The 14,488-nt window shown below is 40.7% G+C and overlaps 2 protein-coding genes across 5 annotated transcripts in view; one reads left to right on the top strand and one right to left on the bottom strand.

Annotated features, from left to right (window-relative positions):
* KNTC1 (kinetochore associated 1) overlaps nucleotides 1-33 on the bottom strand; it is a 34,712-nt gene extending 34,679 nt beyond the window's left edge. The window contains exon 1 of the mRNA XM_027652347.1: nucleotides 1-33. This exon is cut by the window's left edge and continues 33 nt beyond it. The gene's annotated coding sequence lies outside the window, so the exon portion shown is untranslated.
* Nucleotides 34-190: 157 nt separating this feature from the next.
* Nucleotides 191-14,278, top strand: RSRC2 (arginine and serine rich coiled-coil 2). Of its 4 annotated transcripts, none has more exons than XM_027651948.1 (10): nucleotides 191-325; nucleotides 3,150-3,309; nucleotides 3,848-3,891; nucleotides 6,453-6,665; nucleotides 7,610-7,753; nucleotides 11,081-11,203; nucleotides 11,301-11,380; nucleotides 11,986-12,218; nucleotides 12,974-13,063; nucleotides 13,636-14,278. In XM_027651948.1, exons 2-10 carry the CDS (start codon nucleotides 3,226-3,228, stop codon nucleotides 13,813-13,815), a joined length of 1,191 nt encoding a protein of 396 aa, XP_027507749.1. In that variant the 5' UTR covers nucleotides 191-325; nucleotides 3,150-3,225; the 3' UTR covers nucleotides 13,816-14,278. The 4 variants fall into 4 exon arrangements, with proteins under 4 accessions (XP_027507749.1, XP_027507747.1, XP_027507748.1 ...); XM_027651946.1 differs by having other exon boundaries at nucleotides 192-325; nucleotides 6,475-6,665; XM_027651947.1 differs by lacking the exon at nucleotides 191-325 and adding an exon at nucleotides 618-635 and having other exon boundaries at nucleotides 6,475-6,665.
* The last annotated feature ends 210 nt before the right edge of the window (nucleotides 14,279-14,488 follow it).

The raw sequence follows: 14,488 nt of genomic DNA, 5'->3' as shown, positions 1-14,488 counted from the left end.
CCCTCGATCCCCTCACGGCGCCCCCTCGGCCGCTCCCTCAGGTTTCAATTTGGCGGGAGCCGGCACGGGTGCTACGGGAAGCGGCGGCGGCCAAACCTCCCGCGAACGCGCCCGCGCCCGCGTCGTCCCCCCGATCCCGCCCGCTCCTCCCCGGCCCACAAGGCACCGCGGTCCCCCGCCCCCCCGCCCCTCGCTCCATCCGGGCACTGCGTTGAGGGCGGGCCGGGCTGTTTCGAGCGCTGTTGCCGCGGCAGCCGAGCGAGGTCGAGCCTCTCCGAGGACGTGCTGAGGGCCGGCGGCGGTCCCCGGGCGCTCGGTCATGGCGGTGAGCGGCGGCCGCTGGCGGGGTTTGGGAGGGGGGGAAGCGGGGAAGGGGCTGCGGGGGGGGAGAAGCCGGGGAGGGCCGGGTCGGGAGCCGTGTGCGCGGAGGCACAAAATGGCGCCCGCCGCGCCTTGGGCTGCGGCGCCATGATGGGCTCGGGGAGGGGCAGCCGCGCTGCGCCCGCCGCCGCGATCCCGGGCTCCAGAAGTTTCTGCTCCGGGCTCGGGAAGAGAAGAAGAGTCCCTGAAATCGAGGAGCTGTGGTTCCCTGGCTGCGGGGAGAAGTGGTTGTGGAGATACGGGCGTTTCTCATGGGGACTGTGGCGCGCAGGTTCCCTGTGAGGGGAGCGATTTGGTGTCTGTGCCGTGCTCGGTTTTCGCTTATTTTTTCCTTGCCCTATTATTTGCGTTTGGTCACAGGTCTTATATATATTTACACCCATCCTGCTTTCTCTAATTAATACCGATAAGAAGCGCCTCTGCTATAGTTACCACTGCCCCTCATGTTCAAGAAGGGTTTGGCAGTGCAGCTTTATTCTCTTTCAAAAAAATGATGTTGTCTGGTAACGTATAAAGGTGTTTGATCCGTTAATGAGGTGAAGAACCAGTAAGAGCTACCAAAGAGTAATCAAACTTAAAGTGGTTAATTTTTTCAAAAGTTATTTAGTAGTCTTGAGTGCATGAAATAAAAACCCAACAAACAAAGCAGGCTTGAAAGTGATAAAACTTTTTAAAGTCGACTTTGAGCATTTTGTGATGTCTAACCTGACAGCTAAAAGTTCTTGTTTTGAAAATTTGAAACAAATTTGCAATTTGTGGTGAAACTGAAAGAGGAGAACTTAAACTTCTGGAGAAAATGAATCTCTTTTTTATGATTTTTTTTTTTTGTTTACTTATATAGCTTAACCTGTTAAGATGTTTTCCTGTAAAAGGACTTGAAGAATTAAGTAGTTTTGCACTGACTGAAGGCACTATCTTTAAGGTTCCTCTGAAGTGTAGGCAAGGGGCTTGTTCAAAGTAAACTGAGCCTGTGGCCAATCTAAGAACTGACAATAATCTCACTGAACTCTGGCAGCTTTTTTATTGCTGGTTTGTTTTTTGTTGCACTGAGATTTCCCTCAGGTGCAGAGCACAAGGGCATTAAAGAGCAGCACTGTGTGCAAATAATGAGACTGGGAGCCTTGGAAAAGATGGCAGTGGGCTCAGTTTCAGCTGGATAATGTGTTTAAGATCCCAGCAAACTTACACTCTTGACTGTTTCTCTCCTTCTCAAGTAACTTTAAAATGTAAATATGTAGACATCTTAAAATTCCTTTGAAAATTCTTCTGGCTGAGACTTTTTGAAACCTTAGATGGGGAGGGGGGGAGGTATAGATAAACAGATGATAGGTAAGTGTGGAATGCCAGGTATCCTGATGACCAATAGGGGAATCCTTCCTGCTATCTATCTATCTATCTAATGTGCTAAAGTTTTTGGGAAGGTGTGTGAGGCATTAATAGTATTCAGAAGTGTCACTGGGACTAAAACTCTGCTGCAGGTCCAGTCCTAAGCTGTCAGTGCTCAGCTAGATTTGTGTGTACCATGCAAATGGAGAAGTGAACAGCTGCTTTATATCTTCAAGAAAAATGTTATTATATATGTAAATTAATAAAGAACTGGCCAGATTAAAGAGGAACAGCTGAAATACGAATCCAAATATTAACCTGTTGCATGTAATAAAGAAATTCTGCCATTAATACACAATATATTAATGACAACCTGTTGAGGTTTAAGAAAAAGTAGCTGCTTTGTTTTCAAAGTAATGGATATAAACCAAATTTTGAGAGGTTTTCACCTGTCCTGTTCAGTTTGCAAACAGTTCTGTGAGTTGCAGCTGGTGGAAAACTGCAAGTTCAGGTCTTCTGCTACATTAAATTATCTTCATGAATAGCATTTCTGGGTCAAATAATGTCCTTAGTGACATCTCCTGCAGCCACAGGATGCTCAGAAGGTTTGGGTATGACTGGCATTGATGAGATCAGAGCAGGAGAGAGCAGTGAAACTGTGAAAGCATTAATGGGGCACATTCACCCTTTCAGGTTGTCCCTTTTCCATTCCTTTCAGTGCACTGTACACCAGTTGAACTCATTTACCTCTCTTAGATGGAATCAAAGTAGTCTTGACTACACAAGATAAGTTTCTGGGTTTAGTCCTCCTACATCAGTGGAGGGAACATCTTGTTTTTGTTAGCGAAGAAAAATGTGATATTGTTGGAACAGCTGTAAGTGACCTGTATGTGCTCACACAGAAATAGATTTTTGCATAGAGATACTGTTGAGGTTTTTCCTCATTTAGAAATTAGCTGTCTAACACTAACACAATCCACCTAATTTTATTTCTCTTCAAAGTTCTTTCCATGCTTCAAAATAGTGTGGGGATTTTGTGAGATCAGCTAGATCTGTTGGTCAGCAGTGACCTTGAGTAATCTCAGTGATGGGAATGTTAAAAGGTGATTGACCTCCAAACACCATTTAGAGAAAACTGTGCATCACAGTTTAGTCTTCCTGATACTCTCAAAAGCACTTAGAAAAAGTAAAGTCTAATGTAGTGAGAGAGTAAAATGTTATTCTCTATTAGTTCTCTTTATTAAAGTCTTAAAAAAATCAATCTGTACACAGTAAAGTGCAAGTCTACAAGCTACTGCCTAACTGTGGGATGGCTGCTCACAGCATTGTCTTTGCAGGAAAAAAAATAAGGTGTATCTTCAGAGGAAGTACAAAGTAAGTAGCTTTTCTCAGTTTTTCAGCCCTGAGCTTCTGGTTTTTAAACATTCTGTCCTCATGTGCAGGGTAGTGACACAGAACGAGATGGAGTAGCCCCAGAAAAATCCTCTCCAGAAAGAGAGAAGAAAAAGGAACAATCTGATGCCTCTTCTGGTTCTCCCAGAACATCAAAGCATCATTATTCCAGATCCCGCTCACGGTCAAGGGAGAGAAGACGGAAGTCAGGTATGGTTTTCATTAAGGCATAAATTGCTTGGAGAGCTGAGTTCTCTTTGAAGCCATTTTGGAAAAAATAGACAGACTTAACTCTGGTAACCTGTTAGAATTGGGGAAAAAATTGAGCTGCTAACTTTGGTTTTGTGTCTTAGATGTGTTCTGTTGAAACTGCTGAGGAAAAAATTCTCGTCAGTGCTGAGGGGGTTTGGGAGGGGGGACATGGTCAGATCACAAAGAGGAAACCAATGCTATTTTGTCTTGATTTTAATTATAAATGCTTAGACTGGGATACTTTTGCATGGTTGGAACAAAAATAAGGGTACCTGGCAAAAGACTGTGACTGGAGTAGCACGTGGGTTAGTTTGTCACTGTCACACCTTAAGTAAATGCAAAGAACTGGGGCTACCAGAGTTTGCACTCAAATAGTGCTGTTTGTTTTCTAACTCTTGACTTTGGGGGGTGGAATAACTGAAAGGAACTAGAAAGATCATAGCCAGGTGATCTCCTCTTTAACCTGGTGAATGACAGTAAATGTTTTCTTCTCCAGATACCGAAGGAAGAAAACACAGAAGCCGGAGCAGAAGCAAAGAGGTAATTAGCACTTTGTAGTGTTTAGGTAATTGTACATCGTAAAAAGTATCTTGTAGTAATGCACATATGTGTAAACCTGTAGAAATGACTTTATGGTAAGTACAAGAAATTGAGAACTTAAAGCTTAAAAATGGATATGGAGAGCCTTTCATAGTGAAGCATGATTGCAGCCATCATGTTGACAAGGTAATAGTTTGATAGAAAAATGCTTTCAGAAACTAGTAACTTAATTTCTTTCTTTTTTTTTTTTATTTTTGTGGAAACAGCCAAAAGAAAGAGTTCATGTGGAGAAGTAGAATGGTGTTCTTGATGACTTTCACAGAGCTTCCATTATCCAAAAGCCTTGGGTGGCTTTGTTCCTGGCCAATGTTCAGGACTTTCAGTAAAACATACCCATCTACTTAAGGCTATAAAAAATATATCCCCACCTGACTGAGCTCTGATTATTGCATCTTTTAGCTGTGAAAACTGTCATAACTTGACAGACAAGCTGAGTCAGCTGGAAATGGGGCAGAAGCAGCAAAAATTTCAGAAGGCTGTCTCTTAAATAAAAGTGTGTGTGTATAGAGGGGAGTGAGAAGAGACAGCATCAATAACACCTTAAAAATAACTGGCTCACACACCAGAGAAGAGATTAACCAAGCAAACCAGGAGCATCCAAATAGTCACAAAGAAGCTTAAGCCATGTGGGGACAGATGAGGGACTTTAACTTCTAACCCGGGTCAGGAACTTCTCCTTCCCTCATTCCAATGGAAGCTCTGTTTAAAAAAAAAAAATAAAGGAGGAAAGAAAAGCAAAATCTAGGCGAGTTTTTGTGAAATTGAATAATCTCTTGTCCAGCTCACATGATAACATTTCTATAATAAATCATACTCAGCGTGCTAATGCGCGAAGAGACTGAACTGAAGACGCTGCAGACTCAGATAGCAAAATTATAAGCCTACTTCATGATAAGGTAACTATTAGTCATTCAAACTCATATTTCCCTTAAAAATATCTTAAATCCTTATGGGATATAGTGGTGGTTTATTACTAAGTGTGTGTCTGAAAGATGGGATTTAAAAGAAAAGTCTCTAAGCATCTCTTTAATGATTAAAAAGCACTTAAAATGCTGTGCAGTGTTTTGCCATGTTGTTGGATCTGATCTTACACAGGTTATTGAGCAGCTTCTAAGTTTCACAGTGAACAGAGGAGAAATGATGTCCCACAGTAGGTGTGCTGTTGTCACTCATTTGCAAGATTAAGCTCTGTCTGTAGACTGAATACTGAATATCAGTAATTCTTAATCTGTATATCAGAACAACTACTTATGTAAATATATTCTTAAAGTTAGCGTACAGATAACCTGCAGATGTGTTTTTATGTGGTATTAAAGGACTTAAGAATAGAACACTGTCAAAGTGGGGAAAAAATACCTAATGTTCTTGTTTACTTGAAGAACATATTTATAAGTGGGGATATATTAATAAGGAGTCAGAAAGACTTGGACAAGTGGGTATAAGCTAATTATAGCATCTTCTTCAGACTTACTTCTTTTGAGAGAGAGTTCTGATTATAGGAAAGGTTTTATGAGGGGTTAATAGGTTTAGATGAGTTATAAAAAAACCCTAAACTTTTGAATAATTGGGGTTTATCTAAAATGAATATATCATGCTTAATTTGTGACTTGAAACAGAACATTATTTAAGCATAAGACTTAAGTGGGCTATGCTTTTTTGTAGGAAGATTTCAGAATAAACTGGATATATTAAGAAAGGGTGTTGATGTCACGACTTAGTCTCTAAGGAAGACACTGGCAAAAATCTGGCCTGACCTTGCTAAATATTTTTGGCATTGCAGCTATAAAAAGGAATCTTTTTTTTTTTAAGAGGCACTGCAGGAAGAAATTGCGGTGTAGTGGAGCAGCATAGCTGGAATTTAAAACTGCTGGGGGAAGTCTGAGTGATGCATGTTAGCTTTAAATACAAAAATGGGATGTCAACCATGTAACTTAATATTTTGCTTTTTAAAAACTCTTGGAAGTTACTTGCTGACTGAAAAGAGCTTTGCTCTAAAAATTAATTACCTGATGATGGATAAATATTTTTTCGTTCTAAAAGCAAAATAATATGTCTGCAACTATGTATGGATTTAAGGAACTTTCTGTATGGAAGGCTTAGGCAAATATTAAATATTCACTGCAAATGTGAGTGTTTGTATGTATGCATATTCATACATTGTTAGGTTCTTAAAGATAGGAACTTATTATGTGCTTGGAATGGAGACAGTAACTGAAAACGATAGTTGTTTTTGTTCCAATGCTGTGAACTCTTATATGGAAACACTGTAAAGATACCTTGATGGATGCTCTAGAAATCCTTTATAGACAGTGGGGAGGAGGGAAAAGGGGGAAAAATTCTAGGATGCATTTACAGCTTTGGGTAGTTGGTGGCATTAGGCAAAGCAGCCATCACTCCTGATTGAGTCACACTCCTAAGGTTACTAATGTTGCATCACAACTTATCATTTTTATCTTCTGATACCCATACTAACTCTCTTTGTTGCACTATTTTCCTGAAAGAACCAACTTCTTCTTAAAACAGGCAAGAAGACATGAATCCAAAGAGAAGTCCTCCAAGAAGCACAAATCTGAAGACCACAATGACAAAGAACATTCTTCTGACAAGGGCAGAGAGAGCCTAAATTCATCTGAAAATGGTGAGGAGAGACATAAACGCAAGGAGAGAAAGTCATCCAGAGGGAGGAGTCATTCCAGATCCAGGTCTCGGGAAAGGTAAGTTGGTGCATGGGATTATTCTGGAAGTGCATTTGCACAAGCAGTGGTTGGAATTAGTGTGGGCTTGTGAAGTACAGCTCCAATCCATCCCTGACCTGGTTTAAAGTGTCAGTTTGGGCTGCTCGTTTCAATTCTCATTGGGTGCATTTGCTGCTGGGTTTTTTGCAGATAGTGATTCTGAGTAAAAGTACAAAATATTTCCAAGGCTTTATATAGGGGATGTGTCTCATGTTTATACTTGCTGTAGAAATTATTAATAGAGCCCCCTAAACGTACCCCGTTGTCAGTGAGAAGAAAGCAAATGCACCTGAGCAGTGACATGGCTCTTTACCTTCTAAATCACGAGCTTTCCAGGGGCAGTGCTGGCCAATCCTCCTTGCCTGGTAGCCCACCCAGCACACTCCAAGGACAGGAGAATTCCCTGGGACAAACAGGTTGCTGCCAGCAGAACTTTTGGCCAACTCTGCTTTTAGCTGAGGGATCTGCAGAAAACAGGATGTCAAGGAACAAGCTTCAGCTAATGATGGGCTCATGATGTGACTCACAAGCTGAAGTTTGGGCATCTCTTCCTGTCTTAGAATACCATGGGGAGGAGCAGAGTTTTGTTGCCTCAAATTTAAGGCTCCTGCATCAGATTAGTTTGGCTTTGTATTTGTTTTGAGATGTACACGTTAGTGAACAGTTACAAATAGCAATATTGGAGTATGACTGTTCACACAAACTGTGTAGTTCCCGTTGTGGCCGGTGGGAGCCTTCGGTTCTTTCCCCATTTCACCTCTTAATGTGCTCTAGGCACAAACTCTTGCATGTGTAGTTTTGCAGTCTCCCCACCCTGCCCTGATGCATTTTGCCCTGTGGTGACAGACCTGTGTGTCAGTCCTTAAGTAGAAGTTGCATTTAAAGCTGGGAACATTTGTAAGAATTTGGGCCGTGTGTTTCAGACGCCACCGCAGCAGAAGCCGCGATAGGAAAAAATCCCGATCCCGCAGCAGAGAGAGGAAACGGCGAATCAGATCCCGGTCGAGATCCAGATCCAGACACAGACATAGGAGCAGAAGTAAAAGCAGAACTAGGAGTAGAAGCAGGTGAGTGTTACTTTCCATCTGTGCTTGGTGGTGGTGTTTGGTTGGACATTCTCCGGAGGCTGATGTACTGCAGGGTGGAGGATTTGCCAGTTCCTGTCTGTTCAGTGCAGCCAGATGTGTTTAAATGTTTCTCGGCTGTGCTGATACAGTGGGTGAAGGGCTGGGTGTTCACATACTCTCTGTAAACATTTCTCCTGGATAGCTCAGACTCCAGCTTTTCATAGCATGATTTCTTGTCAGCAGTTAAAAATGCTTAACTAGTTATTTTGGAGATACCTTCAAAAATATCATTTTAGAACTTTTGGCTCATAAAGTAAGGAAAGTAAATAGTAAAGAAGGAAAGTAAATAGTATTTTGAGTAGTAATAATTGCCACAGCTCAAGCTCTTCTTGGTTTCTTATATCACAACTGAACTTAGCATTTCAGTATCCTGTTTGAAATAGTATTTAAGTGGTAAAAACTGAAGGATAAGATACAGCTGACCCTTTCATGTGTTGGATACAACAGTGGTGTGGTTGGTGTACTGCTGTATTTTTATCCCTCTAGTTTGGGTATGTATATCAGAAAAGGAAAGTTTTACTGGGAGTCACAGGCTGTCAGAGCAGATACAACGATCAGAAGCTAATCCTGATCAGCTCCACAAAGTTGACTTTTCTGTGAAGTGGCACAGTGAATGTGAAGTTAAGGTGAATTTTGAATCAGGTGGACTATTTCTTATCTGAATGTACTCTTCCATGTTAATGATTAACTCCTCTTTGTCAAGTTCAACTTGAGAATATTTATGATGTTAATTTTTCTCCCTATCTTGAGCGCTTCCATTTCTTCCTTAAATTGTAGAAGCACAGACTGAATCACTCAGTTAGACACGTATTTGCTTATTGGGGGTCTGTTTGACAGAGTTGACATCCATACCTCAGCTGGCATATGCCAGAGTTGAGGTTTTCAGCACTGAATAGAAGGAAACGTTTTCCAGTGCTGATAAATCAGTATTGTGGTGTAGAGTTCTGAGTCTGTCTGTGTGTACCTTTGCATTCATAATGCCCTGTAGGATTTTTTGAATGACTAAGCTGAAATATGACTGAATGACTACTACAGATCTGGTTTTTCCCTCCTACTCATTGGAAGTAGTTTGAATGCAAATCAGTGACCCTCCAGAGCTCCCAAGGAAGTGTTGACAGTGTTCCAGTTCATGTAGCAGTGTTTTAAATTGCATATTTAAAGGGTGTAGAACCTGGTTGTGACTACTCAGCATTACAGTGGATCACTGGAGACTTTACAATCTCTCACACTCGTGTGATGCTACAACATCACTTGGGAAACTGTTGAGAAGACTTATCTTTTTGAAGAAGTAGTTGAATTACGTGGCTTGTGTCGTATTTTATTTTGACATTCACTTTCTACCAAACTTCCAGCTGGGGTGAGTAGAGCTGGGTCTGCAGTTGGTACATGTTACTTATATTTAGTGGGATTTAAGCCACCTTCAGCATGTTGTGCAAGGCTTCAGCTCCCTGTTCTTCCCAGTCATTGTAGGTTATGTGCACTGACTGTTTTAAAAGTCACTTTGAACATTGTGTTTAATGGCTTCATGAAAACTTCACAGCCCAGAATAGATTTTTGCTGCTGCAGTGGAATTCAAATTACCTGAAACAGAACATCAAATGTGGGAAGAGAAAGTAAGAGATAGTCACAGCTTAGGAATTTCTTCAGCTGGAAACAGGCCTTGTTGGATAGTCACAAGAATCCTTTGAAGTACTGTTTTTGTCTTGCAAATCCTAGAGAATTCCAGTAAGTGAGGCATAAGAGGGTTTTTTTAACAGTAGGTGGAACACTTTGTCAAGTTCTGGGCTCGGGTGAAGCTTCTGGAAAAAGAATTAGGAGCAAACCTCAAGGAAAACTCTCCAGGAGCCAGATAAACGAGCCAGTGGTGTGGAAAGCATCTCAACATAAATTCTCTCACTCCTGAAATGCAGTGGTTTTTGTGTGACAGAAGCATTTGCAAACAGTAGAGCTTGACCTTCTCTTGATGGTTCTTTGCATAATCTCAAGCTCAGGTTTTCAGGTGATCTGAGTCCTCACTGGCATTTAAACTCATCTTTTTGTGTAGACCCTCGAGGCAGTTCTTTCATGCTGTGGCTCTGACTAAATGCTAGGTGGAAAACATGACACCATCTGCTTGTTTCAAATGGAAATTCTTAAACACAAAAGCTCAAATACTTATTTCCTTGATGTTTACCAGTGCAATAAAGCATCAGACCAAAGACAAGACCATACTACAGTAGTGAGCACGGGAAAATGAAGGTATCTTTGAAACATGCATTACATCTTATCTCAGGAATGCAGATCTGTCACTTCCCAGTGCCTGAATCTGCATCTTGTCATCTTCTGTGAAAAGATAAGTCTTGCCTCCTTTGTATTCTACCAGATTTGTCATGTAAACAAAGATCTTTTTGTAACTTCGTGGTGTTTGTAGATGCTGCCCAAGGTGCAAACAGAAGCAAGAGAGTACCTGACTGCCATGTAAGGTTGCTGTTGTCATTCTGTTCCCTCCAGTTAGCCCTTAACTCACATGGGTCAGAATGGGTCAGATGATCCTGGCACAGAGAACTGCTCTAATAGTACTTTATATGTGTATTTTGAGTGGCTGTTGTTTAGATGGGATAAAGTGTGTATGTCCTGAGAATGACTCCTGCTTGGGATGAGGTGGGGAGAAGGCTATTCAAGGAGAATTGAACTGAATATTTTGGTATTTTGCTTAAAAATACATTTTAACTGGGTGCTTTTCTGATGGTCAGGTTCCAGATAATTCATGTTCATAGTTCTCTACACAATCTGGTCTTCTCAGGAGCAAATCACACAATTAAAGCAGGTCTCACATTCACATTCAGTGTGGCAGCCTCCTTCAGACAGCTGTCCAAAAGCACATTTAGGGAAGAGCTTACAGAAGGGAGAGTAATAATAATTTCCCTAAGTAGTATTCCAGTTCTTAACCTGGACCTCTTCAAAATGCTCATTATTAATATGCTTTGATGTCTCCTGGTTTTAAAGCATTCTTCTAACTTGATTATTTTTAAGTTCTCTTGCAATTGACTTTACCAGAAATTAGAATTAGAAATGAGAATGTCCAGAGTTAGGCATTCTGTTACAGTTGGAAATCTTGAGTTTTAGCTCTGTGTTACACTGTCCTAGCATATAATCCCCGTGAAAGCTCTTGAGAGCTCTCCAAATTAATCACTAAGCAAACTTTTAGCGTTGTGATCAAATCTTTTATGAAATGTTAAGCTCCATATGTACTTTGATGGGTTTAGCAACTGTAAAATTTGGTTACAGGGAGAGAAAGAAGAGGATTGAGAAGCCCCGAAGGTTCAGCAGGAGTCACAGCCGGAGTCCCAGCCCACCGCCCTTCCGGGGCCGGAACACAGCTATGGATGCACAGGAGGCATTAGCCAGGAGGTCAGGAATTGTTAGGATTTTATTGATATGTGACACAAATAAGCTGCTGATGTTGATTTTTGCATGTCTAAATATTTTTATCTTCGTGTACTTCTAGACTGGAAAGAGCAAAGAAACTGCAAGAACAGAGGGAGAAGGAAATGGTTGAAAAACAGAAGCAACAGGAAATGGCTGCAGGTAGTTCATGTGTATTATATTATTCATTAACAGGAGTGTGAGTCAAAGATAGTAAGAGCAGGCTTATTGAGAGTATCTTATTATGAACTGAGTGTTACAGTCCTGTCCAGCAAATGTGCAGATTGTCTTGGTATAATCTTAACTTAATCCACATACAAGAACAACAACCAGAAGGAAGAAATGCTTGAAAAAAACCAAACCAAACCAAAAATAAGAAACATAAAACCCCAAGAAAAATGGTCAGGATTTTCTTATCACTTCTGAGTGTACAATGGAAATGTTGTGCAGTTAGGCTGGTACATGATTTGTGATGGTCATTGGACCCTTTGTGCATCAGAGTTTGAAGGCTGTTGTCTGCTCAGGGCTTTTTAGAACCCTGGGGTACATTAGTTTCACTTCTGGTTTACTAAAACTATTGGAGATGTATTTCTTAATTTACAAACAACATTATTTGATCATGCATTTGTTATTTGTGCATTTTCAACTTATTCCTGTCGAAGGGAAGCATTTGGGGAGTTAGGCTTTTTTTGTTTGGTTTGGGGGGGTTGGTTGGGTTTTTTTTCCTCAAAGTCCAAACTTACTCATAGCAAGTTCCTTTTCTCCAGCAGCTGCAGCCACCGGAGGCTCCGTCATTAACGTCGCTGCTCTCCTGGCGTCGGGAACACAAGTGACTCCTCAGATTGCAATGGCAGCTCAGATGGCAGCACTCCAGGCCAAGGCCCTGGCAGAGACTGGAATAGCTGTTCCCAGCTATTACAACCCAGCAGCAGTGAACCCCATGAAATTCGCTGAGCAAGAGAAAAAGCGGAAGATGCTTTGGCAAGGCAAAAAGGAAGGGGTAATGTTGGCTTCTTTTGCCTTCATGAACATGTTTGGAAGGATCTTGCGTGCAATTTAAAGGTTCTTATTAGTGTTATTTCCAGCAAAATTACTTTCATACCTGTCAGGAAGTTTCCCTGTTTAACGGCAGCCTGAGGTAAAATTTTAAAATCAAGAGTTGGACTCTTGATATCAGTTGCCTGCTGATACTGTGGGAAAAATTGAGAAAATATTTCTGGTTTTGCCTTTTGACGCTGTGCTGGTACAGAAGTGTTTGTTTAGGTGAGGTACCACCACGCATCAGTTACATAACAAGCTCCCTTAGCTTGTCACAGGCTGTTCCATAAGATGGGAGAAACTGAAACTGGTTCCCATGGCATTGATGGGAGACAGAAGGGAGGGAAGAACAACCCTGAATGCCTTCCAGGCAGTTCTTCCTGAATTGTGCTGTATATTAATTGATTGCAATAAGCAAATTTGTTTTTCCATAATTCATTTCAAGCATGAATTCTGACAAGGTTTCCAGACCTTTGGAAAGAAGTACAGTGTGCCCAAGGAAGGAACATACCTCTGGTTTTGGCACTGTGGTTAGGGAGACTTCCCTCTCAGCATTCCTGTGAGGATACTGCAGGAGTGTCACACTTGGAAACCTTATACTTCCAGCTGTGCTTCAGGATGGGCTCATTTTTAACACTTTCTTTGCTTGCTACTGTATTGTGATATTAATGGAAACTTGCCTAAAAGTTGATACATCTTTTTTTTTACCCTGTACAGGATAAGTCACAATCTGCAGAAATATGGGAAAAACTAAATTTTGGAAACAAGGACCAAAATGTCAAGTTCAGAAAACTGATGGGCATAAAGGTAAAGAATTCTGAATGTAATCAAATGTATTAATTGTAGCATAGTGATTTCTCTATTTATTTTAAATTCTGCCTTAACTGATAAGGGTACCTAATAGTACATGATGTAGTTATGAACTTCAGGTATTTATTAAATTCAGAAGTAGCATCTAGATCTGATTCAATTAAAATTGTAGAATATATCATTATGTTTCTGGCTAACAGAACAACTGTTGTGGTCTGGAACAACAGTTGTGGCTGTAACCAATATTCATAATGTGATAAGCAGCATTTCTTTGCACAGATGAGTTAATTGGAGACATTTATTTAAATGAGTTAGAAAAAGGAACTGGGTGAAGGCCTCTGTTCCTTGACAGAGAATAGAATGTTGCTGCAATAAATTCAAATAAATTTCAATATGCTTGAATAAATCAACTCGAATGCTTGAATTCTTACTAATCTAATTTTTATTAAAAATTGATTTTATTTAAATTTAATTTTTCTTTACTATTGAAATAATTATTAAGAACAGTCATGTTTAGGATGCAGCCTCTGAACCCCCAGAGCTGATGTTTTTGTTCTCCCTGTTTCCAGAGCGAGGATGAAGCTGGATGCAGCTCCGTGGATGAGGAGAGTTACAAAACACTGAAGCAGCAGGAGGAGGTGTTCAGAAATCTGGATGCACAGTATGAAATGGCCAGATCACAGACTCACACCCAGCGAGGAATGGGATTGGGGTTCACATCTTCCATGAGAGGAATGGATGCAGTTTGAAAAAGGATAACAAAACATAAAACAGTTTTGAAGTTTGGGACTGTGGAAGGTTCTTGTTCACATGTTGGGTCCTTGTTCACCAAAAAGCTAGCATGGGTGTTGCATTGACTTTAATTTATTGAAAAATACGATTTTTTTTGTAAATATCAGATTAGTGATACTGGTGTTAGTGTTGTAATCAGGTTATGCCCACTTCCATTAAACTTGACAGAACTAGAGAAGGACAGTATTTTTTAGTTAAAAGTTCTACTTTTCAAACAAGCAGCAGATGGGATAAACTCATATATGGATATTTCGTGTCCACTGTCTTGTGTACTTTTGTACTTTAACCTTGTACAGTTATTTTCAATTCTTGAAACATGAAAAGAAACATTGTGTAGATGTTATTTAGCAGTCTGGGCCAATAGGCACATAATCCAGTGCAGAAAAACTGGTTAATAATAAAGACATTTTTTTTCTCTAAGGTCTTACTTTATGTTAATTTGTATCGTGGACCAATCTCCGAGGGAGGTCTGGAAAATCTAAGGATTGTCAGTTTTGCTTTGGTTATTTTGAAGTGGGTAAAATAAGATTTGCAGTGTGGGACTTTAGTGTAGGACAGTCTACTTGAAAACAGTCACGCAGCTCCTGCCCCGTCTTTGTCTCCACCCCTCAGAAGAGAAGGAAAACCGGT

The sequence above is a fragment of the Corapipo altera genome, unplaced genomic scaffold (genome assembly GCF_003945725.1).
Source record: "Corapipo altera isolate COAL_440 unplaced genomic scaffold, ASM394572v1 67, whole genome shotgun sequence".
Lineage (NCBI taxonomy): Eukaryota > Metazoa > Chordata > Aves > Passeriformes > Pipridae > Corapipo > Corapipo altera.
The sequence above is the reverse complement of the archived record's forward strand: the minus strand, read 5'-3'. Positions and strand labels throughout refer to the sequence as shown.